At 26.4% G+C, this 26,391-nt stretch overlaps 1 protein-coding gene across 1 annotated transcript; it reads left to right on the top strand.

Annotated features, from left to right (window-relative positions):
- The first annotated feature begins 16,875 nt into the window (after nucleotides 1-16,875).
- LOC135922777 (protein tyrosine phosphatase type IVA 2-like) lies at nucleotides 16,876-19,136 on the top strand. Its single transcript, XM_065457245.1, has 6 exons — nucleotides 16,876-17,014; nucleotides 17,076-17,513; nucleotides 17,709-17,801; nucleotides 17,909-18,039; nucleotides 18,520-18,594; nucleotides 18,723-19,136. Exons 2-6 carry the CDS (start codon nucleotides 17,382-17,384, stop codon nucleotides 18,829-18,831), a joined length of 540 nt encoding a protein of 179 aa, XP_065313317.1. The 5' UTR covers nucleotides 16,876-17,014; nucleotides 17,076-17,381; the 3' UTR covers nucleotides 18,832-19,136.
- Nucleotides 19,137-26,391: the final 7,255 nt, after the last annotated feature.

The following is a 26,391-nucleotide window of genomic DNA, read 5'->3' as shown; positions in this document are numbered from 1 at the left end:
TCTACTCTCGACAATAAAAAGATATCTCGAAATTAATAGTTCTCTAAGGTTTTCATAGCATTTTTTTCAATGACGCTATAAGTTTATTTTAATAGGTTTGTTCTATGGAAGTTTTATCCATGGCCATTGAAGTTTGAATGTTGGATGTATAATTGCAGAAATGACATATTGATACTTATATATATGTTCAAATCTTTAGAAAAATAAAATATATGTAATTAATTGAGAGTAATAGGTTTAATACCTTTTATTAATCCCATTTAATACTGCGTCTATAAATGGTTGACCATATTTGAGGCCACTAATTTTTTTAATTTTAAAATAACTATCGTTATTGTTGGGGTCAAATATCTTAAATGCATTATTTCTTCAAATTTAATGATTTAACTTAGTTATATCTTATCATATAAAATCAAATAATTAATATTAAAATCAAATTTCGTTTTAAATTGGAACCTGAAGATTTTGACAATATAATACTTTTTGGTCACTTTACACTTGGTAAGCATTGGATTAGTACTTCAATATAGGATGTTAATGTAAAACATTTATCATATTTGGCCATAGTAATAATAATTCATCTGATTTTGGATTTTCAGAATCAGATGATGAGGATTAAATAATAATATCCATGCTTATGCTAATCTATTAAATTAAAATATAAACAATAATATTCAAATTAATAAACTATGTGTTAAATTGAAATGTGAAAAGGAACACAGACGATTAAAAAATATAAATAATACATTTTTTAAAAAAATTCGGAAATATAAAAATTTTCAAAAAAATAAAAATATTTTTAAAATTGAACGAACGTTAAATTCGAACGCGTTCGTCATAAAAAAGGAACGCGTTCACATTCAAAATTCGTCAAAAATAAAAGGAACGCCGTTCATCATATTTTTCAAAAAAACGAACTTCGTTCACGTACAACACTATATATTTTTAAACATCTTATCTATATTTTTTCGGATAAATATAAACTTTTTATTCAAAAACAAAATATATTAAATTAAAAATCTTCTATATTAAAAAAATAAAAAATCTTGACAAAAACTTGACAAAATTTACAAAATAATTTAAACAATTAGGTTAATAGATAAATTAACGCTTTAAAATAAATGAACAACCAAACATCGCAGTTCAATCTCCCGGCCTCTTCCCATAATTATTGTCCTTTCGCCGTATTTTCAATAATTCGAACGCTAACATTATTATTGTTTTGGTTGATTAGCTCATTGAGTCTCTTTTCTTTGTTCGCCGGCAATTGTTGATCCCCTTTGTTATTATCTATAGCACATGTGTTAAATCGATCCATATCCGATCTTTGGTTTAGCCACCCGATTTGATTTTCATCGGAATAATATTTCTCTTTAAGGTTTGTCATTCTCTGCCTTGTTTTCTCCAATGATAGAACTATCCTTATTTATAAAAGTAAATGATAATATATATATTGTTTACCTAAAAAACTCATCCTTTTGTAAAGGGTGAACAGGGATTCTAAATATATCCTTTATTAAATCGAAATTTATTTATTATATTACATCTTATCTTCTAAACTAAAATCTATTGTTATTAAAAAGCCCTATTTGATCGATTTTTAAAAACGGCCCATATCATGTAATCTTCGAGATTTGGCAAATAGAGGTCAAAACCTTTCTCCCATCTATGAGCAAAATATCCAGGCTTACATAATATTTTTTTGTAAAAATCTTAAACGGGCCATTTTTATAAAATCGACAATCTGGCGTTTTAATAACGTACTAAAATCCATGTATAAATCATTGATATATATTTATTAAAATTATAAATTAGAATGATCAAATTAAAATAAAGTTTATCATGATAAAAAAAATAGTACAAAATAAACTAACAATTGCGAGGTTATAATCATAAATTTTAAGAATATTAAATTCCATCATTTCAGCTATACTACTAAATTTTAGATCATGAATTCAATTAAAAACCCCTTCATTTACGGTTAATGATGCTTGGTACCTTAAGGTACCATCTATCAAATTTGAATTTTGTTCATTTTTCATTTGGATAGGCACCCAAATATATTTATAATATATATTTGAAAAATCGTGATTTTTGGAAAGCCTCTATGGCCTAGTAGGCAAGAGCTTGGTTTACTTATCCCATGGTCTCGGGTTCGAATCCCGGGAATGATCATGTTTTTTCTTATTCTAACTTGGTGGTTCCATCCTTGGGGGGATAATATATAGGAGGCCGGACTCGACCACGTGATTCCGTATTAATATATAAAATTAATGATCTTATTACATTTTAATAAATTTTGGTCGGTATTTAGAAAATTAGGTTAGAATATTTCCATACATTCACTTGGTAGTAAGCATCATTAACCTTCATTTACAATGAATGCATTAATATAGCACATTGTTTGGCAATAGGAGTATGCTGAGAATGTCTAACCCTATTAAATTACATTTAAAAAGATAGCAAAAGTTCTTTAGGAAAATAAATGATTGTTCGTAATATATAGATTTAGCCGATGATCAGCAATATCATTATATTATAATAGGTAGGGGAGACCGGGGATAGTGTGTTCCCGGGGTAGGTATTTCCTTCTCAAATTATTTAAAAATTAATAAAGTTTAAGATTTGTAATTTAAGCCAAATATGTATTATAATAAGGTGCTTAAGTAGGTCCAAAATTGTTTCGGACAAAATTGCTCATGAAAAATTTTAAATGCAAATTTAAGTTTCAACATACCCAAAGTAACTTTTTTAAATTTTACATTTTCACGAATAACTTTTTTTATAAAAGTTGTTCAGACTTAATATAAATTCTAAATGATAAAAAAATCTCCATTTTATCATATATAAAAATATTGACAATCATTATGTTAATTTAATATTCTAAATTTAATTTTTAAATGATCCTGTGGACCTGGGGAAGGTATTAGCGGGGTGCGTCTTTTCCTTTTACATACATTCATTAATATATTGGTTATGTTTTTGTAAAATGGTTCGAACATATATTAGAAAAATTAACAAAGATAATAATGATAATCAAAAGGCAAGTATTCTTCAAATGCTGAAATATAAGATACCTTTGACAGTTATAACCATGAATACGAATTTAAGTTATGGGAAGTATATTTATATATTTAAATTAGTATATATTTAAGAACTAAGCATTAGAGGTATAATAAATTGTTCAAAAGAAATGAAGATTTTCAAGAGCGATATATTCACAGATCAGTATTTTCTCCTATTCAAGAAGCTAAATTAACAGATTATTTAATTAAAGGATCAAGATTATTTTCAGGATTATGCCCTAATCAAGTATTTTAATCCTTTGTTATATCATATATCTCTGTAAAATGATTTTTTTTATAATCTTTAAATTTATGCCATGGTATTTTTTTAGTTAAATAATAATAAACTTGAGAAAATTTTTTAAAATTATTTACATTATATGTTAATGAAACATCTTTATTAATTTTAAAATACTTTAAAGTAAGAATTTAACTTATACATTAGAATGATATTTATTTAAGTGTGTATGATATATATGTAAATAAAATGTTGCTGCCATTTATGTATAAAATGATGCTGCCATCTATATATATTAATTTTAAAATGATGCTGCCATGTATTAATATTAATTTTAAAATGATTTATTCAATGTAGCATTATATATATTATATCATGCATTAAATCATATCTTACCTATATATTAAAGATTTAATTATGTGTGTATGATATATATTTAAAATAAAATGATGCTGCCATGTATATTAATTTTAAAATGATTTATTCATTGGTTTAGCATTAAATTATATCATGTATTAAAACATATTTTGGTTCTTACCTATACATTAGAGGTTTAATTATGTATGATATATTTTATTATATTAATTATTAAATAAATTCAGAATAAAATTTAAGAATTAGGATTTTAATTAGATTGCCTTAATATATAAATAATTTAATGACTTATGTTTAAATTTAGGTTAGAGTTTTAGCTTATCAAATGGCCAAGAGGTATAGTTTACAATACCAAAATCTTGGGAAATAACTCAATCAGCTGGTGAAGACTAGGTTGGAGCATTTATTAAAAGAAATCCAACGATTTCTTTGAAAACACCAGAGGCTACAAGTATAGCCAGGGCTACCAATTTTAATATGAAAATGATTGATTTATTTTTTAATAATTATTTGACTGTCACAAGGGAAAATAACTTTCTACCATGTGATATATATAATATGGATGAAACTGGTTAATTAAAATATATATGATAGCAAATCTTTAATATTTTCATAGGATTAACAACAGTTCAACGGCCTAATAAAGTTATTGCAAGGAAAGGCGAAAAACAGGTTGTGGCAATTACTACATCAGAATGTGGTACACTTATGACCTTGGCAATTGCTGTCAATGCTCTAGAAAATTCTATTCCACCTATGTTTATATATCCCAGGAAAAAATTTTATGATCATTATTTAAGAGATGGCCCTGTAGGATGCATTGGCGTGTCTAATGGTTCTGGGTGGATGCTGGCTGAAGATTTTATATATTTTTAAAATCATTTTATAAAATACACTAAGCCCAGTCAAGATAAAAAAGTTTTGCTTATATAGATAATCATAAATCTCACCAATCTATTGAAGTCATTGAGCTGGGCTCTGACAGTGGTATAGTTCTATTGACTCTCCCTCCCCTCTTCACCTTACAAAAAAATAGCCAGATCTAGGGCTAATAATCTGAAAAAAAAAATCAAACCAATAATAAAAAAAGTTTAAATATGAATGCTGGCAAAAAAGAATTTTGTTTAGTGTGCCACAAAAACTATCAAACTCACCACCATAATGAAGATTGGATTGTCATTTATGGGCACATGGATCATGTTGTGATTTTAATCCATTTTTTATATGTAATAAATGTGTTGTATGTTAATATTATATGTTTGTTATGATTTTTATATGAATAAAATGCTTAGAAAATCATAGTCTAAAACATGCCCCACAAAAGGATAATACATCCCCCGTCTCATTTTCATGACTCAAAAATTTTCATTTTTTAAAAATTTAAATTTAAAAAAATATATAATATTTTTTTATTAGATATTAATTTCTACCGTAGATAATTATATAAAGAATAAAATAACATCAAAATTATTTTGATAAATTATTTCTCCTCCTTTTCACAGCCTCTCAATTTTTTATGGACAATATAACCCCGGTCTCCCCTATATACAGTAATCAATGTTTCTAATAGTAATATCATTACATTTGGCTATAGAATATAACAAATTTTGTAAATTACTTACTATTTTTTAATATAATTTTATTTATAGATTTAGTATTTAATCTTTAATAGCACGTTGGTCATAGACCTGCCCAAATGTGAGCGTACGTCATCCTTCATATAATTATGCCGATTTTTTTACTCAAGGATACCAACAAACCTTGTAACCCAGAAGTAAAAGTAAAAAAGGGTGGGACTACATCCCAGCTATTTGTATATGTATGTAATGATTATAGCAAAGGAAAGGATATAAGAATAGAAAAAGTTCCTTCTTCCAAAAATTAATTTTTTATTTACTAAATTTTATTTGCGAATATTAAAATTTATATAATTGTTTATTTTTATTTTTTTAGAAAATTAGTAGTAAAGCATGGTATATTTATAGTAATGAAAAGAAAAAACGTGTTTTGGAAAAAGTAGGTTTTTTATGTAAAAAATAAATATATAGCATTCTAAATTAGAAAAAAAATTATTTATTTATTTTATTGTTTATTTTAAAATTCAAATTTAAGATATAAAAACTTTTTGGTAAAGTAAAAAAATAAAAGAAAAGATGGAGGATAAATTTAAAAAAATAAAAAAAATTTGGTAAAGTAAAAAAGAAAAAATGGAGGATAAATTAAAGTAAGAAAAGAGATGGAGGAAAAAATATAGTATTAGAGATAAAAGGTTATTAAAAAATAATATGTAATTATTATAATAATTTGGAAGAAGGTAAAATAAAGAGAGTAATAAAATTAATATATATATCAGAGACCTGCAGAGATACCATTTGCACGGCCCCGCAGGTTTTAAATTTTTTAGGCCCGGCCCGGATATTTTAAAAAAAAATTTTATACGGTTTGGCCCGGATTTAAAAATTTAAGGCCCGGTCCGGCCCGGATATTTTAAAAAAAATTTTTTTACGGCCCGGCCCGGATTTAAAAATTTAATACTCGGCCCGGATATTTTTTAAAAAAAAATTTCAGGCCCGGCTCGGAATTTTTTAAAATTATATTCGACCTGGTATATTCAAAAATTCACCTATGAGGTATTTTACCATATTTTTCAGCGAGTATTATCGCTTATTATTTAAAAAATACATGTAAAAAGCTAATATTTTGAGAATATTATATTGAATTTATAAAAATTATAAAACTGTTATTTATAAAAATGGATATTTTGAGCATATACTATATTTTATATTGCATTTATAAAAATAAAACTAATATTCATAAAAATGGTAATAATATTTGTCATATACTATATTAAAAAAAAATAAAACTAATATTTAATTTATAAAAATGGAAAATATTTTGAGAATATAATATATTGTATTTAATTTATAAAATAAAAATAAATCGCTATTTAAAAAAATGCATGTATAATAAATAGTATTTTGAAAATATAAAATTGCACAATATTAATATAATTTATTTTATAATATAAATTTTTAACAAAGAAGATAATTGTATTATATAATATTGTAAAAAAAAATAATGAAAAATGTTGGATTAAAAACTTTCATGACTCAGGGTAAATATAATAAATGCAATAAATATTTGACAGTTTGCAAAGTAAAAAACCAGCATGATTGACGAAACCCTATACTCAAGAAAGATATTAAAAATTCACAAATTATCATGAAGAAAGAGAAGCATATCTACCTTTTCAGGTTGAAGATTACTTCTTCTTTCTTCAAGAATTCTCCCAGGAAAAATTCCGCTCACAGCTTGCACTTAAAGCAGGAATTGCCAATTTTTCTAAAATTGGAAATTCGCTTTGATGAGCCGCCCACCACTCTAACAAATTATCCACCTTAAATGTTTTATCTATTATTTATGTAATTATAATATTCATCATCGGGTATTGACATATTACCAGAATTACCATCGCCCCATTTGTCATAAAACGATTCAGTTTGTTTAACAACAGTCGTAATTTGACTGGTCGATGGTATTTCATTTACTTCCTGAGCCTCTTGTAATTTAATATAATCTTTTATATAGTTTTCCATCATTTTGTGATCTGTCCCTGACTACATACGTAATTGCTTGAATTTGGGACAGAGAAAAAGAGAAATAAAATGATACTTGTGTAAAACAAATTTTTCAATTAAAAAATGCTTTATATTAAGTAAAATCAATTTTATTTCTCCTTTTCGCTTTGAAAGGTATTACAAACTTTAAGAAGTGATATTCCTTTATTTGATTGTTTTGGTAAAATATATTCTAAAAATTTAGATATGGATTATAAAAAAATATATTAATAATACTTGAATATTGGGGCTTATTTAAGATATTCCTTTATTTGATTGTTTTGGTAAAATATGTTGTAAAAATTTAGATATGAATTATAAAAAAAAATATATTAATACTTTAAATAAATTTGCAGGAAATTAATAATTAGATCGATCTGTGGGTTGTTAGTAGTGTTGTTAAAACGCCGCGAGTCGCGACCCCGACCCAAAGCTCGGGTCGTTTTATTCGACTCCGACTCAATGTTTGGGTCGTTTTTTTCGACTTCGACCCGAGTTCAAGCCGAAAAAAACGACTTCGACCCAAAATATGGGTCGTTTTTTTCGACTCCGACCCAAGTCCAAGCCGAAAAAAACGACCTCGACCCAAAATATGGGTCGTTTTTTACGACTCCGACTCAAAATTTGGGTCGTATTTTTCGACTCAAACTTGAAATTTGGGTCGTATTTTTCGACTTAAACTTGAAGTTTGGGTCATATTTTTCGACTCAAACTTGAAGTTTGGGTCGTATTTTTCGACTAAAACTTGAAGTTTGGGTCGTATTTTTCGACTCTAACTCAAAGTTTGGGTCGTTTTTCTGACTCAGACTCAAACATCGGGTCGTTTTATTCAATCCGACCCAAAATATGGATCTTTCTTTTTAAAGACGACTTAAAGTTAGGGTTGCTTTTTTTCACCCCTAACCCAATATCTAGATCATTTTTTTCGACCAAAAGTCAAATAACATTTAGTATATATTAATATTATAGGCGGGAAAGTTACTTAAAGCTTCTTTAAATTATAATGCTCTGATTAACTATTCATCATAGTTATATTTTAAAATTTTTAAGTGATGTACCATAGAAAAGTGCCATTTGTCATGATAATTATTTTTGAACTTTTTTAAATGAAATAGAAAAATATATATTGTAGACATGTTAAATCAAAATTTCAGTGATGATGTACCATATAGATAAGTGGTAATTGTCATAATCGCTATTTTTGAACTTTTTTGAGTTTTTTTAAAGCAAATTGCTAAAAATATATATTCTAAACATGTTAAATTAAAAATTCAGTGAGGATGTATCATAGATAGGTGACAATTGTCATAATCGCTATTTTTGAACTTTTTTCAATTTTTTTAAAGGAAATAGCAAAAAATATATATTCTAACCATGTTAAATTAAAAATTCAGTGAGGATGTATCATAGATATGTGACAATTGTCATAATCGCTATTTTTGAACTTTTTCAAATTTTTTTAAAGGAAATATCTAAAAATATATATTCTAAACATGTTAAATTAAAAATTCAGTGAGGATGTATCATAGATAGGTGACAATTGTCATAATCGCTATTTTTGAACTTTTTTAAATTTTTTTAAAGGAAATAGCTAAAAATATATATTCTAAACATCTTAAATTAAAATTTCAGTGAGGATGTATCATAGATAGGTGACAATTGTCATAATCGCTATTTTTAAACTTTTTCAAATTTTTTTAAAGGAAACATCTTAAAATATATATTCTAAACATGTTAAATTAAAAATTCAGTGAGGATGTATCATAGATAGGTGACAATTGTCATAATCGCTATTTTTGAACTTTTTTCAATTTTTTTAAAGGAAATAGCAAAAAATATATATTCTAACCATGTTAAATTAAAAATTCAGTGAGGATGTATCATAGATATGTGACAATTGTCATAATCGCTATTTTTGAACTTTTTCAAATTTTTTTAAAGGAAATATCTAAAAATATATATTCTAAACATGTTAAATTAAAAATTCAGTGAGGATGTATCATAGATAGGTGACAATTGTCATAATCGCTATTTTTGAACTTTTTTAAATTTTTTTAAAGGAAATAGCTAAAAATATATATTCTAAACATCTTAAATTAAAATTTCAGTGAGGATGTATCATAGATAGGTGACAATTGTCATAATCGCTATTTTTAAACTTTTTCAAATTTTTTTAAAGGAAACATCTTAAAATATATATTCTAAACATGTTAAATTTAAAATTCAGTGAGGATGTATCATATATAGGTGACAATTGTCATAATCGCTATTTTTGAACTTTTTCAAATTTTCTTAAAGGAAATATCTAAAAATATATATTCTAAACATGTTAAATTAAAAATTCAGTGAGGATGTATCATAGATAGGTGACAATTGTCATAATCGCTATTTTTGAACTTTTTCAAATTTTTTTAAAGGAAATAGCTAAAAATATATATTGTAAAGATGTTAAAATAAAATTTCAGTGAAGATGTACCATAGAAAAGTGACAATTGTCATAATCGCTATTTTTGAACTTTTTCAAATTTTTTTAAAGGAAATAGCTAAAAATATATATTCTAAACATGTTAAATTAAAAATTCAGTGAGGATGTATCATAGATAGGTGACAATTGTCATAATCGCTATTTTTGAACTTTTTCAAATTTTTTTAAAGGAAATAGCTAAAAATATATATTGTAAAGATGTTAAAATAAAATTTCAGTGAAGATGTACCATAGAAAAGTGACAATTGTCATAATCGCTATTTTTGAACTTTTTCAAATTTTTTTAAAGGAAATAGCTAAAAATGTACGCCCACAATTGCGATTTAAAGGAGAGCCACGATTTATTTATGGCTACTCAATTTATGTCTGGCGTTTATTCAACAGTAATAAAACGCAAGTTACTATCGCTACCCCCTACTCAGTTCCAAGAATATGTGGAAATAGCAAAAACCGAGGAGCTTATCGAATCCTGGTCAACATCAGACGGAGGAAATTATGATATTCCCCCACGTCAGGATACTCATACACACCTAACATTCAAGTCAAACGCTCAACCTACCCATAGAGACAATTATTCAACCCAAAATTCATCGCATTGGACTCAATACAACCAACAACAACAATACCCAAATCACTCCAACAATTCATCTTATGTGCCCCCGTATCACCAAACCCCACAATACCAATATCCCACGAACAATTCCTCTCAATGGCCTCCATATAACCGGCAACAATATCAAACCCCCAAATGCTACAATTGTGGACGAATAGGTCACTTAGAGCGAAACTGTTTGAGACCCGCCCTACAACCCGAAACGAAGAAAGCGATAACGAACAATGTGGTAAATGCAATAGAACAGCTTGAAAGCTATCCTTCAAATCAGCATTCGATAAATTCTTTAACTATAGAAATTATCCCTACAAAAGACCCCCCTCCAAACACCACATCCCTGCTCGTCGACAATATTATTGAAAACACCATACCCGAAGCCTATCGAGCTTCCGTAAAGATTAATAAAATTCCAATAATAATGGAGGTTGATACGGGTTCACCCATTACCATCATAGGAGAGAATTTATATAACGCCCAGTTTAAAAACCTTCATGTAACTAAACCTACCATAAAATTAAATTCGTATTCAGGACATCCGGTTCCTATAGTAGGCACAATAAATACCGAAATAATACATAACCAACAATCGGCAAACATAACAATAGTAATCACCAAAAATGATTACAACCCTATTATAGGCAGGGATGTAATAGAAATTTTTCCCTCAATTATATCAAACATATTCACAAAAAAGAACACTACAAAACTAATCTCAAAGATCCCCTATATTACCGACGATATACTAAGAGAACTTCCAATTCCCATTAACGTACGTGTAAAACCAGAAGACCAACCAAAATGTATCCAACCTAGCCAAGCAAGCCAACCACTGCAAAATACCATTAGCAATGAGTTATGTCAAAGAAAAACGAAACTTGAATTACAGAGCTTCTATGATAAGCAAATCCGAAAAAGACGATTTCCCGATAAATCAAATAATTAATTACCAATATTTTTTTTTCCCCTCTTTACAAATATAAACTATCCCCTGAATATTCAATTTATAAACTATAAATATTTTTTTTATTTTTTTTTCCAGTCAATATATATCATTCCTCTTTCCCCGTTGCCTATTTAGGGGGGGAGGAGGGTTAATTAGTTTTATAATGATAATTCAGTTATACTTTTTAGGGCGTTCTATTAGTCACTCTTAGTATTTCAGTTACGTATTTTTGTTTATTGTGGGAATTGGTTGTGTTTTTTTTGTTGGGACGGTTTTCGGAACTCGTAATAATTCTAAAATTTTTAAGCTAAGTCGAGACCGGGATCATCCCCCCTCTTTGTGGCCTATTTAGGGGGGGAGGAGTGTTAAAGATAAAAAAAAAGGTTTTCTTTAAACCCCCTCTTTTATTATGTTAAAGATAAAAAAGTTTTTTTTATCCCCCTCTTTTATTATGTGTAAGATGTAAAAGTTTTTTATCCCCTTCTTTTGTTTATGTTAAAATTAATTAAAGTTTTTTTATCCCCCTCTTTTATTATGTGTAAGATGTAAAAGTTTTTTATCCCCTTCTTTTGTATATGTTAAAATTAATTAAAGTTTTTTTTATCCATCTCCTTTGTGTACCATAAAATGAAAGTTAAAAAATGTTTTTCTTTTTTGGTAATTTTTGTTTTAAGTTAAACACAGTGAGATTAACACATATGGCTTTTGTGTTTTCTCTCACTTTACTGGATTTCTTACTTTAGGAGTCCTCAGTAAGGTGATCCGAAAATATGAGTTAGACCGTTGGGTCCGGGAGACCACCCTGCATCCCAAGGTATATTTTGAGTTTCGGGAAGTTTAGGGGAGTAGGTTTTATCCCCAATTATGTACGATAAAACTAACACAACTCGATTCCACAAAAACGTTCTTTTTTTCACTTTGCGCCAATTTAATTTTAATTTATAATTGCGCCTTTTATTTTCCCTATAAAAGGGACGAATTTTTTATAGTTTGGATATACTTTATTTTTTTCCTGTAAAATAATTTTGAAAATCTTGATTAATCTTTTTTATGTTTAAAAATAATTTTGTAATTTTTATTAATAAAATATCATGACCCGATCGCAAAGTACTTCAACATGTTAAATTAAAATTTCAGTGAGGATGTATCATAGATAGGTGACAATTGTCATAATCGCTATTTTTGAACTTTTTCAAATTTTTTTAAAGGAAACATCTTAAAATATATATTCTAAACATATTAAATTTAAAATTCAGTGAGGATGTATCATATATAGATGACAATTGTCATAATCACTATTTTTGAACTTTTTCAAATTTTTTTAAAGGAAATATCTAAAAATATATATTCTAAACATGTTAAATTAAAAATTCAGTGAGGATGTATCATAGATAGGTGACTTTAACATGTTTAGAATATATATTTTTAGCTATCTCCTTTAAAAAAATTTGAAAAAGTTCAAAAATAGCGATTATGACAATTGTCACCTATCTATGATACATCCTCACTGAATTTTTAATTTAACATGTTTAGAATATATATTTTTAGATATTTCCTTTAAAAAAATTTGAAAAAGTTCAAAAATAGCGATTATGACAATTGTCACCTATCTATGATACATCCTCACTGAATTTTTAATTTAACATGTTTAGAATATATATTTTTAGATATTTCCTTTAAAAAAATTTGAAAAAGTTTAAAAATAGCGATTATGACAATTGTCACCTATCTATGATACATCCTCACTGAAATTTTAATTTAACATGTTTAGAATATATATTTTTAGCTATTTCCTTTAAAAAAATTTGAAAAAGTTCAAAAATAGCTATTATGACAATTGTCACCTATCTATGATACATCCTCACTGAATTTTTAATTTAACATATTTAGAATATATATTTTTAGATATTTCCTTTAAAAAAATTTGAAAAAGTTCAAAAATAGCGATTATGACAATTGTCACCTATATATGATACATCCTCACTGAATTTAACATGTTTAGAATATATATTTTAAGATGTTTCCTTTAAAAAAATTTGAAAAAGTTTAAAAATAGCGATTATGACAATTGTCACCTATCTATGATACATCCTCACTGAAATTTTAATTTAACATGTTTAGAATATATATTTTTAGCTATTTCCTTTAAAAAAATTTGAAAAAGTTCAAAAATAGCGATTATGACAATTGTCACCTATCTATGATACATCCTCACTGAATTTTTAATTTAACATGTTTAGAATATATATTTTTAGATATTTCCTTTAAAAAAATTTGAAAAAGTTCAAAAATAGCGATTATGACAATTGTCACCTATATATGATACATCCTCACTGAATTTTAAATTTAACATGTTTAGAATATATATTTTAAGATGTTTCCTTTAAAAAAATTTGAAAAAGTTCAAAAATAGCGATTATGACAATTGTCACATATCTATGATACATCCTCACTGAATTTTTAATTTAACATGGTTAGAATATATATTTTTTGCTATTTCCTTTAAAAAAATTGAAAAAAGTTCAAAAATAGCGATTATGACAATTGTCACCTATCTATGATACATCCTCACTGAATTTTTAATTTAACATGTTTAGAATATATATTTTTAGCAATTTGCTTTAAAAAAACTCAAAAAAGTTTAAAAATAGCGATTATGACAATTACCACTTATCTATGGTACATCATCACTGAAATTTTGATTTAACATGTCTACAATATATATTTTTATCTATTTCATTTAAAAAAGTTCAAAAATAATTATCATGACAAATGGCACTTTTCTATGGTACATCAATTAAAAATTTTAAAATATAACTATGATGAATAGTTAATCAGAGCATTATAATTTAAAGAAGCTTTAAGTAACTTTCCCGCCTATAATATTAATATATACTAAATGTTATTTGACTTTTGGTCGAAAAAAATGATCTAGATAATTGGGTTAGGGGTGAAAAAAAGCAACCCTAACTTTAAGTCGTCTTTGAAAAAAAAGATCCATATTTTGGGTCGGATTGAATAAAACGACCCGATGTTTGAGTCTGAGTCAGAAAAACGACCCAAACTTTGAGTTGGAGTCGAAAAATACGACCCAAACTTCAAGTTTGAGTCAAAAAATACGACCCAAACTTCAAGTTTGAGTCAAAAAATACGACCCAAACTTCATGTTTTAGTCGAAAAAAACAACCCAAACTTCAAGTTTGAGTCGAAAAATATGACCCAAACTTCAAGTTTAAGTCGAAAAATACGACCCAAATTTTGAGTCGGAGTCGTAAAAAACGACCCATATTTTGGGTCGAGGTCGTTTTTTTCGGCTTGGACTTGGGTCGGAGTCGAAAAAAACGACCCATATTTTGGGTCGAAGTCGTTTTTTTCGGCTTGAACTCTGGTCAAAGTCGTAAAAAACGACCAAAACTTTGAGTTGGAGTCGAAAAAAACGACCCAAAATTTGGGTGAGCTCTGTTCGAGCCGACTCGGCTAAGCCGATTAACAACACTAGTTGTTAGGTAGTGTTAACCATCACCCAATATTATATTAATCATAACTATAATATAATATAATCTTATAACCATTAACTCATAATGTAAAAATTTTTATAAAAAATATTAAGGCCCGACCCGGGTTTAACAATCTTAGGCCCGGCCCGGCCCGGCCCTGATATATTTAAAAAAAAATTTTTTAGGCCCTGCCCGGCCCGGATATGTTTAAAAAAATTTTTTTTAGGCCCAGCCCGGCCCGGGTATATTTAAAAAATTTAAAATACGGCCCGGCCCTGCCCGGGCCGGGTTTAGGGCCGGGCCTGCAGGTCTCTGATATACATTAATATGTTTTTATTTGGTTTATAAGAATATTTGTAAATTGACATCATTTAATGTAAGAATTATTTGGTTCCAATTTTCCTAAAAGGTAAAGTATAAAATATTTAATTTAACATGTAATCAAAAAATTTCCATTCTATCATATTACCATTTATCACATTTATTTATAATCCTATTTATATCTAATGTATTTGTCATTTCTGTCTATATATATCAATTTATGTTAATTAAATTCTTCACTATGTGCTTTATTAAATTATCAGGTTTAAGGGTGCATTGAAAGTTGAATACAAAATCATTCTTATAATGATACTGAATATTACAATCATATAGGCCTATTTATAAGTAAGTAGCCTTGTAATAGCATGTTCAATATCTTGATTAGAAAAAAATTATTCATAAGCTCCTTGAATTTTAAATTTGGCAGATTCGTTATATGTTGGAATAATTATTGAATAAAATTCAGCGTGTTTCATATTATGAATGTCATAAACTCCAATTTTAGTAGAATTTTTAAAGTTATATATATGTTTTCTTTTAGTACATTCCTATCTTCCTTTAATTTCATTTGAGTCAAAGTTCCAATCATTTTTTTAATGGTAATAAGACATGTTTCAAAATATTTTTCATTTCAAAATGCGATTTTCATTACATCTATAATTTTATATTTACCTTCAGAATCTTTTTCTTCTAAGTTGTGCATCCCAAAATTTGTCTATATTCTCTGACGATACATCTTCATGTTCAAAGTCCACTTCAATCACCACCAAAACCATCGTCACTTCATAACCTAGGATTTTCATGTGGCGTCTCTATTTAAGCAGATTAAAAATTTTAATTTTTTTTCTCAACGTATTTAATTGAGAAAATTGTATCTTGGGCCATAAAACCATTTAGTATTTAATGAAAGAGTTGTAATTTATGTTAAAATAAATTCCGGTGACATTGAAGTTTATGTCATAATTTTCAAGAGACCATGAGGGGAATAAAATTCAAAATTAGCAAAAAATAAGATAATTTAAGGCGAATGTCAAAATATGTATAAAAACAGGTGGATAAATAATAGATAAAAAAAAAAATTTTATGAGGGCAGATTGCTTGTTTTAGCCTAGACATTACAAGACAAATTTGTTTTGAAAGGTTTGTCATAATTTTCAAGAGATCACGTGGTGAATAAAATTAAAATTAGCAAAGTAATATAATTTAAAGCTAATATCAAAATATGTATAAGGAGGAATTAATTAATAGATAAGAAAAAAAATATTTAGGCAAGGGCAGATGTTTTAGCCGAGACAAGTCTTATATGTGCTTGTAGTTTAGTAAAAATAATCTTGTAGCTTTGTGCTGTAGAACTTTCTCATATTCGTTTTATATCTTGATTAGAAAGTAAAATGGGTTTAATGATATTTTATAAAAAGGTTTGTATAATATTTCAATTATTTTATTTAAATATATTTTTCCTTTAAGATAATTGACTAATTATCTCTTCTATTTAAGCAAGTTAATGTATTATAAGTATAATTCATATCTAACTTAAAACGATGAAAAATATATTCTTTATCATATATCAAATAAAAATTTTAAAATAAAAAAAGAATTTACTGGAATATATTTTATTTAGTATGTTATATTCTTGACATAAGTATAAAGTTATAATTTTATTATATATATTTAATGATTTATGTTATTAATAAAATTATTATATAAATATTAAATTTTAATTTAAAAATTGTTGATTTGGTAAAATGTGATTAGTGACGGTTAATTGGATATCATTATTTATTCTTTTTCCGTTAACAAGTCATTTGATTATTCAATCCATATAAATCACTTTGGAAATCGATGAAGAAAGACATTATTGTAAATATATAATAATTTTATAGCAATCATATTTTTAATTATTATTATAAAATATATGCAGATTTGTGGCACATTTGGAATATTATTCTTGGAATTCATCAAATCAAGCGACGATTTCTGCCCTGCACAGCACAGCTGAATCAAAAAGGAACACACCAAATTATTGTCGGATTTTAAATACATTTTTAAATATTTCCGACATCCAAAATTATTAAATGGGTTAATATATTTTCTCTTCTTTGTTTGTCTATTCCTTGCACAAAATAATTTCAAAAATAGGCGAAAATTTTTATTTCAGCCTATGTTACGTTATTTTTAACCTAATTATGTAAAATAATTTATTCGACTATTGACATTATCTATATACATGATGACTAATAAACGTATGTCTGAAATTGGATACCTAAAACCCCCTCCTCCTTCCGAAATTATATATAAAAATTTGCATTTTCTTATCATGGATCGCCCAACAGATGAAAATATTCACTATTTTTTAGAGGTAAACAAATCTACTCTATTATTTTGTTTAAAAAATATGTATAATGAAAATTCAGATTTAGTAGATATATTTAGCTTAAACCTGTTTTTATCAGTTTATTTTTTTGAATAAATTTTCAAGGTCACAATTTTACATTGTTATATTAATGCCATCAATCATTGAGAATTAGAAATTTAATTTATTCTCTATATAAAGGAACTAAAATCAAAAAATGTCAAAGATGTTGTCAGGGTTTGTGATCCAACTTATCAAACAAAAGTATTATCAGCTGAGGGGATTCGAGTTTTGGTAAAAACAAATTAAAATATTATGCCAATTATATAATTTTGTTGAATTATTTTTATCATATGATAAATTTATCATAGATTACTATAATTTATTTTTATTTTACAAAGGACTGGCCATTTGATGATGGAAAGGCTCCTCCAACCACTGTTGTTGATGACTGGTTTGAACTCTTGAGAGAAAGGTTTAATAAAGATCCTGAATCCTGTGTTGCTGTCCACTGTGTCGCTGGACTAGGCAGGTTTATATGTATTTTATTAATATACTAGATTTTTTCATTGTAAATATAATGCCAATATTTATGTTATTATGAAATATATTCAACCAAATGTTTTCCTTTTATTTTAAAATTTGCTAAACTCTTTTTTATAGTTAATGTTTTAATAAGATTCTAAAATATGCTTCAAAGAATTGTAATCTAAAGAATTCTTAAGCAGGATTTTGGATCAAATTTAACCTAAAATTGCTCATCTTTTTTTCATAAAAAATAATATATAAGTTAAAATTTTGTAATTTTTATGCATAAAGAAATCTCATGATTAAATCACAAAATTTTGCCTAAAAACTTTGATTTTGGAAGATTTGTTTTTCAAACTGGTTTTATAATAATAACATTTTTTACAATTTTCAATAATATAGAACTAGTTAACCAACTTTGTTATATATTATGATTTTATATCAATTATTAATTTACACTTAATATATTTAACATAATACTCAGGGCTCCTGTACTAGTTGCCATTGCCCTCATTGAGAGTGGTATGAAATACTATGATGCAGTGGAATTGATTAGACAGTTAAGTGTCCATTAACCTATATATATATATATATTGTATTTTTAATGGGCACGATATCTGATGATTTAAATTCTTTTCAATAAAATAGATTAAATAATCACATAAAATTATGTTTTTTATATGATAGAAAAAGACGGGGAGCTATAAATTCTAAACAATTGGAATATCTTGAACATTATCGACCCAAATCCAGGCTCAAAGTCAAGGCCTCCAATAAACAATGTTGCATATCTTAAAATATCCTGCCTTGCATCTCCATCCATCCACACACATCAATTATCTTAACACCTTAAAAAATCAATAGTGTTCTCAATCCTTAATATGATTACTACATGATTTTTTAAGAAATATTCCCAAAGATATTGTTATCAATCATTGCTCCATTTCATCTTATTCCCATTGTAACAATCCGTATTCATTTATATTTTATTTTAATCAACCAAATTTTTTTATAGTTTTCCCCAAGAGAGGAGGGGGGTTTGTAAAATATGTAACATTACTTAAATTATTTCGTGAAAATAAAATGGTTTAGAAATTACTACATTTGCCTTGTGTTTTATCGATATAAGCTAAATTTAGCAATTTTTAAACTTTTTTTTTTGAAAAACGAAATTTTTAATTGTTTGTGTAATTTCTTCCTTGTTATTATAATATTATAATGCTTTGTTCTATGATTTTTATTTTGTGTCAAGCCAAATTATATATTTATAATTTACTAAAAAAAATTGATTAAAATAATTTTATATTTTATTATAATAATTAAGTAAGATTATATATCTCTAAATTTGAATGTAAATATGTAAATCGATATTTAAATAAAACTGCCCAAATTGATGGTTGGATTTTAAGGAAATGCTGGGAAATCATAATTTATTAGTAAAATAAGATACATTTATGATACAAATGTATTTATTAATGAATAATGATATTATAGTAAATAATGATATTACAATAAAGAATGTTATAATTTGATATATTTACTTAGTATACTAACATAATTTTTAAAGGTAAATTACTGAATATTTTAGTTCTTGATGCCTACCATTAGTTTAATCAAGGGCTGTGCCGATCCAATATTTATACTGTTTTTTTATCACCCCCTCCCCCCTTGAACCAAGTCTAATTAAGAATCTGAGCTCTTTTTAAAAAAATTGATTTGTTTTCTACTTTTATTTTTTAGATCTTCAAATGCCATTTGATGGAATTGCTTTAAATGTTTATGGATATTGATACTATATGAATATTTCATTATTTCTCCACATGGAATTTGTATTCCACAGATAACGCATTTTGCAAAATTATCTTTGTTTTTATAGAATCCTTCCATAATTCAGATAATATATTTTAAAAAATTCTTTTATTTAGTATAAATAATAAAATTGGCGTTATCATAAAAGATTAATAATAAATAAAATGTTGGGGGTGTTGTGCATTTGCATTGTTTTAAAAAAATATTTATAACATAAAATAGCAAAAAAAATCGGATCGAGTTTTTGCAGGTTTCGGCCCGATCCGATATTTTGGAAAATGCTAAATATCGGTGCCGATCCGATATTTAATACCAGCACAGCCCTAGTTTAATCCTACCAAATTTGGGTAAGTCAGATGATGTACTGGGCTAATTTATATTGGACATAGGCAAAATATCATGAATAACATAAATTTTCTTTCATTACTTTCATATTTTTCATTGAAATTGAACTTTTCTTCTAAAATAATTTTTTTTGTTGCAAAAACTTGTCGATTGGTTGTAAAAAAAATTTTGGATCAGGTCAAACATGGTTTAAAAAGATTTAAAAAAAAGAAATATCACAATTTTTGATAGTTCAAGATATTTATATAAACTGAGAATTTCTTTTAGTTAAATTTGTATTGTAATTCTTTTTAAATAGACATCAATCAACTTATCTTGACCCCTACTCCCCAACCTAGTTTTAATTTTCTAAACGTTTTTTCATATATGTGGAAATGTTAAAATTAATTTATCCATAGGCAAATGTATGTATATTATATATACGGAAAGAACTCACAAACAATTATCAATCATATATTGCACTCAGTTATTATCTTATTTTCACTATTAAACTCGCTAATGCAAAATAGTGTCATACTTTAATTTAACCACATTATTAAATATGGGAAAATTGCACATTCGTTATAAGTTATTCATCAAAAACCGTTCAGTCAAACTTATTTTATTAATTATAATATGAAATACTTCAACCTGATAGATGTCAATCGAGTCTTGCATACGTTCATCTTTCCATTTGTGGCTGAACATCTTGTTGAATTTATTCCATTTTTTTCATTTTGTATTGTACATAGCTTTACATCAAAAATCTTATCATTTATGTAGTCATTTTTATAACTTTTAAGATTTAAGAAATTTAGTTTGAATATATATTAGAGCGGAACATAACATTCCAAGAAACTTTTAAGAGTTTTTCGTGGTTCTATCATGTTTCTATCCGATTATTTGGAATCTTTGCTGCATTTTAATGAGATAAAGGATTTAGAAGGACTCAAAGCGTCCATTCCTTTATGATCCCTTCTAGGGATGTAAGACAGGGGAAATTTCCCCTATAGTTTCCCCAATTTTTATAATAGGTTTTTTTGCCTAAATCAACATGATTTTTATAATATTAACAGTTTCCCAATTTTGAAAATGATCTTATGATAAAATAAATACGATTTTTATTAGATTTTATAAAATCATTTTTTCCTCGTGGTTCATATCATAAATTATAATTGTGTTTTATTTTTGAATTATGTCAATTTCTCTAATTACATTTGCAAAATTTTAGAAGATACTTGTTAAAATTAAATAGCTAATCTGAAAAGTATATTTATATTATAAATAAATACCAATGAAATTTATAAATAATATATGAAATTTTAAGTTATGTTAATTATCTGATGTCCCTCAAGCGTTTATTCATATCAAGGAGACATTTAATGCTTATAAAACAATATCAAATATATTGTCGCAGAGCTAGATTTTAGAAATAGAGCAGTTTATCAAAAGCCGAAAAATTTTTTATTGTCGGGACATTCATTATGCTGCTCATATATTTGACCCAAGGTTTTGCGGATTTAATTTAAGAGACAATGAAGTTGCAAAGGGGTTGGATATTATTAACCGATTTTCTGGATATCTAGATTTAGATATTGCAAGAGTAATAGGAAACCTATCCAAATATCGTGCAAGGGAAGATTTTTTTAATATAGCAAGTCTTTGGCAAGGCGCATCATTTACAGATCCAGTGAGTTGGTGGAAAGGTTAAATACTTTTATATTTCTGTAAACAATAACTTAACTCTTTTTCTAATCTTAAAATTGTGTTATTCAATATTTTATTAGGTCTATGTTGCAATCAATACATATCGACCCTAGCCATACGAATTTTATCAGTACCACTAACAAGTGCAGTATCCGAATAAATATGGTCCTCCTTTGGAAATATTCATTCTAAATCTAGAAATAGAATAAAAAAATTAGTTTATATAAGAGCCAATCTACATTTTATGGGAAAGGAAATTTCTGAAAATGACAAATTGCTGGATTCCAGAATTTCAAGCTCTGATCTGAATCATTTTCATCTTCAAACGAAGATAATTAACTATTCAAAATTAATTGTTTAAATATTATTTAGTCTATATATAATATTTCAAATAAAACATGTAAAGTAATTGAAAATAATTTACATTTGTTTAATTATAATGTATATATTTTCAATAAAACAAAAAAAAATCAATATTGACCTGTAAAGTATTATAAAAAAGATAGTTTTCCGTTTTTCCCGTTTTTTCCCCAAATTTCCCCGAAATATAGTTTCCCGGGAAATTTACATCCCTAATCCCTTCCATACATTTCAGTGCATTAGCCACAATTTTTATAGTATTTATTCTATTCAGAGATGGAGACATGGAAGAGGGTATTTTTTTTAGTTTCCAAATCATATTTGCAAAAAACTCGTAAATATGCTAGAAGAGTTTCCCTGTTTTTTCTCTTAACTATGTCTATGTTATCAAATTCGATTATTTTTATCTTTGCAAATGAAGAAAGTTTTTCAATTTATCATAGTGATATTTTATTTTGTATAGGTATTTAAAAGCTCAAAACCATACCTTGTTATTATGATCAACAATCAGTTTCGCCTTTAATAATCCAAGATGATACCATGACCATGGTCAGCGATTTCACGGTAAGGGAGTGGGTGGGTCAGCTGGGCTCTTACCTATTGACAAATTTTTATGAGGGCTGTTACCCTATAGAGAATATAAATTAATCAAAGATATTTTTAGTAATCAAAAAATGCAGAGGACGTTACAATGGAGCTTCTGACGTTAGTGGAATATCTTGTTTAGAAATGCGTCTTAATGAAGAATCTAGATCAATCTTTGTACATTTGCAGGTCATACATTAAATCGATACATGACTGATTCAATACTATTGAATTCCTCTTTTATTCAAAAAAGTATTATCTTTTATAAGGGATTCACCAAATCGCATAGAGTCATTTCGTTACATCCAAGATGAAAATGATAGTTCATCTTCTTTAAGGTTATTTTACCCCGCAGGCTGGTGTAAGCAAATAAGATCCCAAAATCAATAGAAAGAAATTATCAAATAAACTTTTATTAAAAATTATAAATACCTTCGCAGTAAGGTTTCTTACAAGACAAAATATTTGTTACACCAAATATAGCCTTTTTGTTTCTTAATAAAATGATAACAATATTTGAGAAATTGGAAATGTTAAAATCCAAAGTTCTTCAATACATTCTCAAAATGTTAAAGATAAAATAGAAATTCGATAAGTTTTGGAGAGTAGTTAATTTAAAGGCAAAGGAATTAAATTTAGAGGAGTCCATCTTAAAGAGACAGAAAAAAAGCGTTTTTAAGATTTAGAAGGCCTCTAATTTATCTTACCATCATTTAAAGTCAGTTAATGAATTTTATAAACAAATTTAGTACCAAGTTTATAGATCATACAAAAGTACAAAAAAATCGTTTTAACAACCCAGTAACATAATTAATGACATAATTTGCGAATAAAAACTTGAATCATGTAGTGTGGAGATGATTTTGAAATAGGTCATCTAAATCTTCATAGAGTTAGGTTTCTGGACTAGTAAAGGTTGGGAAAAATATATATTAAGCTTTCCAGTGGACGTCGCAGCCATATTAAAATATCTAAAGAAATTTTCCATTTTTTCAGGGTATGTAAAATTTATTATATGTAGTATTGTTAGACGGCTCGATTTGAGCCAGTTTTTAAAACGGCTAACTTATATTTTATCCAGAAAAACATTGTCTGAAGATTTTGCTAATAAATGGAACTAAGATTTTATCTATCTATTAGCGAAATCTCGAGGCTTATGCAATATTTTTCTGGCTAAAATATTGAGTTAGCCGTTTTTAAAAATCAGCTCAAATAGAGCCATATAACACTGCCTGGCCCGTAAGTGCTTGTTCCACAGAACGATTTTTTTTCAGAAATAACACGCCTTAAATAATATTTACATTTAAAGAAGATTTAAATGTGATAAAAATAAAATAATAAGAAACACGTTTTATATTAAAAATATTTAACATTCATTTTAAATATAATAAATAATTTTTTATACATAATATATTTTTAGATATTTTAATAATGTTTTAAAATTATTTAAAAAATTTTTTTTTTTTATAAAAACTTGTAATATTTGGAGCTAATATTATGATGAGTAAAAGAATGAGCATGTTTTATTAAATATATATATATATTTGGAATCACCATAAAATTATGAGTTATTTTTGAAAACTTGTGATTTTAAATCGATATATATTATATCATCAGACTTCAAGTTTAATGCACCATAAAATCAATTAATTTTTTTTAGATCAGACATAGTTAACGTAAATTCGCAGCGAAGTAGCAGTTAAACACTTCTCGAGTAGAATTACTGTTTGTATTTTCTCATCTGTTTTGTATACTTCGCCGCGATTTCCCGCTAACTAAAATGTAGGGAACCTTTAAAAATGATTATACCATACAGATATAACCACGACACAAACAAATTATTAACTAAGAAAATAAATCGATTATATTTATTATTTTGCTATATGTAATCTCTCTTAAGAAATAAATACTCCGTGTCTCGAAAAATACTATTTTATTTATAGGGGGAACCAGGATGGAATGGTTGACGGGCTTAAAAATTTGATAATTTTTTTATACTAATGTTCATCTTTTGGTAAATATTATTGGTTTTATATATTACCGCCTGATAATTAGGTTATTCCATATGCACATTTTCTCCCTTTTTTTACATAACCCATTTTTTTTATAATTATACTATTCTTATTTGCATATAAAAACCTAAATATTTATAAAATAAATTAAATTACAACCATTATAATGTTACTTCCTATTGAAAACAATAGGAACTTAATTTTTTTTAAAATGCTCTCCTGTAAAATTATAAAAAAAGTGGAGATGGGATAATCAAATTCTCAGGTAACGATATTTCTTTCAAAAAACCATTTTTTTACCCATATGCCTAAAGCAAAGATGTATTTTTCCCCTATGATTTAAAAAATTTTGTACAGAGTTTAGAAATTGAACTAAAAAGGTTCTGTTTCCGGGTTCTATTTTAAATATTCTAAATTTTTTTAGAGGATACTTGGGGTTATGCAAAGTTTCTAAAAAAATGGTATTTGAATATTAATACAAATATCTTTTTAAAAAATGTATTTTAAATATAAATACTAAATACCTACAAAATATTTTCAAAAGAATTCTTTAAATGTAAGTACCTTGAAGAAAATCTTTTGCACATATTGACGAAAACCTTTTGCACAAATAGATACTTTGAAAAATACTTTTTTCAAGTCGATTTTGATTTTTTTAGTACCACACTATTAATTTTTTTAACTTCAATAATACTTTTATTCTTAACCATTTTTCAAAATTATCGAATATTTGCAACAATTAACACGTAAATTATCTAAATTGCAAATATAATTAATTTTAATACAGAGCATATGCTGATGGATGATATTTATGATTTTTTTATATTTTAAGTTGAGCAGATATTACATTTAGCTTTCATCATATGAATTTTTAATGATACTTTGAAAAAAATATATATATAAAATTGTCAAAATATATTAATATTTCGCTATAGGTATATTACTCATTTTAAAAATAAAACAGAATTTCTAATAAAATATGTTAATTTTTCGATAACTCGTGTTACAAATTTAATAATTAAATGTGGATTTACATTTTTTTTAATAAAAAGGTATTCAAATTTGTATCCATCTAAAAATCTAGAAATAATAACTTGCATAAGTTTTTATTTTTTAGCATTTAAAATATTAAATATCTTCTAAAATATTCAGATATATACTAAATACAAAAAAGTATTTATATTCAGTATTTTAAATACCGGTAAATATTCCCTTATTCATTGTAGATTTATTAATTCATGTTATATAGGAGGGGGAAAAGGTAGGTTAGGTTTTTGAGTAGGGTTTGCTTCTAGTGAATACCCTGTTCTGTAAACGCTGCTCGTAAAGGACGGAATCTCACAACTTTAAGTTACTCAGGTCGATTTTATATTTTAAGAGATTTATCCGGAAATAGTCATTTGGTAAGGCTTGAGTTTGTTTGTCTGTTGAATCATCGTTTGTTGATTTGCTGTTTGTATTTGATTCCTCATTTCCATTTCGCTTCAAAAATTTTATTTATTTATAACAATCATTTTTTTTTAGGTCGTAAGTCATAATTCCGATTTTGAACTTGACTT

The sequence above is a fragment of the Gordionus sp. m RMFG-2023 genome, chromosome 1 (genome assembly GCF_954871325.1).
Source record: "Gordionus sp. m RMFG-2023 chromosome 1, tfGorSpeb1-WG-v2, whole genome shotgun sequence".
Taxonomy (NCBI): domain Eukaryota; kingdom Metazoa; phylum Nematomorpha; class Gordioida; order Chordodea; family Parachordodidae; genus Gordionus; species Gordionus sp. m RMFG-2023.
This window is presented reverse-complemented; position numbering and strand designations above follow the sequence as displayed.

Bases quoted from the DNA above. Each gene is read 5' to 3' on its own strand.
- LOC135922777 (XM_065457245.1), top strand. From the start codon at position 17,382: ATGATGACTAATAAACGTATGTCTGAAATTGGATACCTAAAACCCCCT. The intron at 17,802-17,908 runs GTAAAAACAAAT...TATTTTACAAAG, and splicing joins CTGAGGGGATTCGAGTTTTG to GACTGGCCATTTGATGATGG. The intron at 18,595-18,722 runs GTTAAGTGTCCA...TTTATATGATAG, and splicing joins GCAGTGGAATTGATTAGACA to AAAAAGACGGGGAGCTATAA.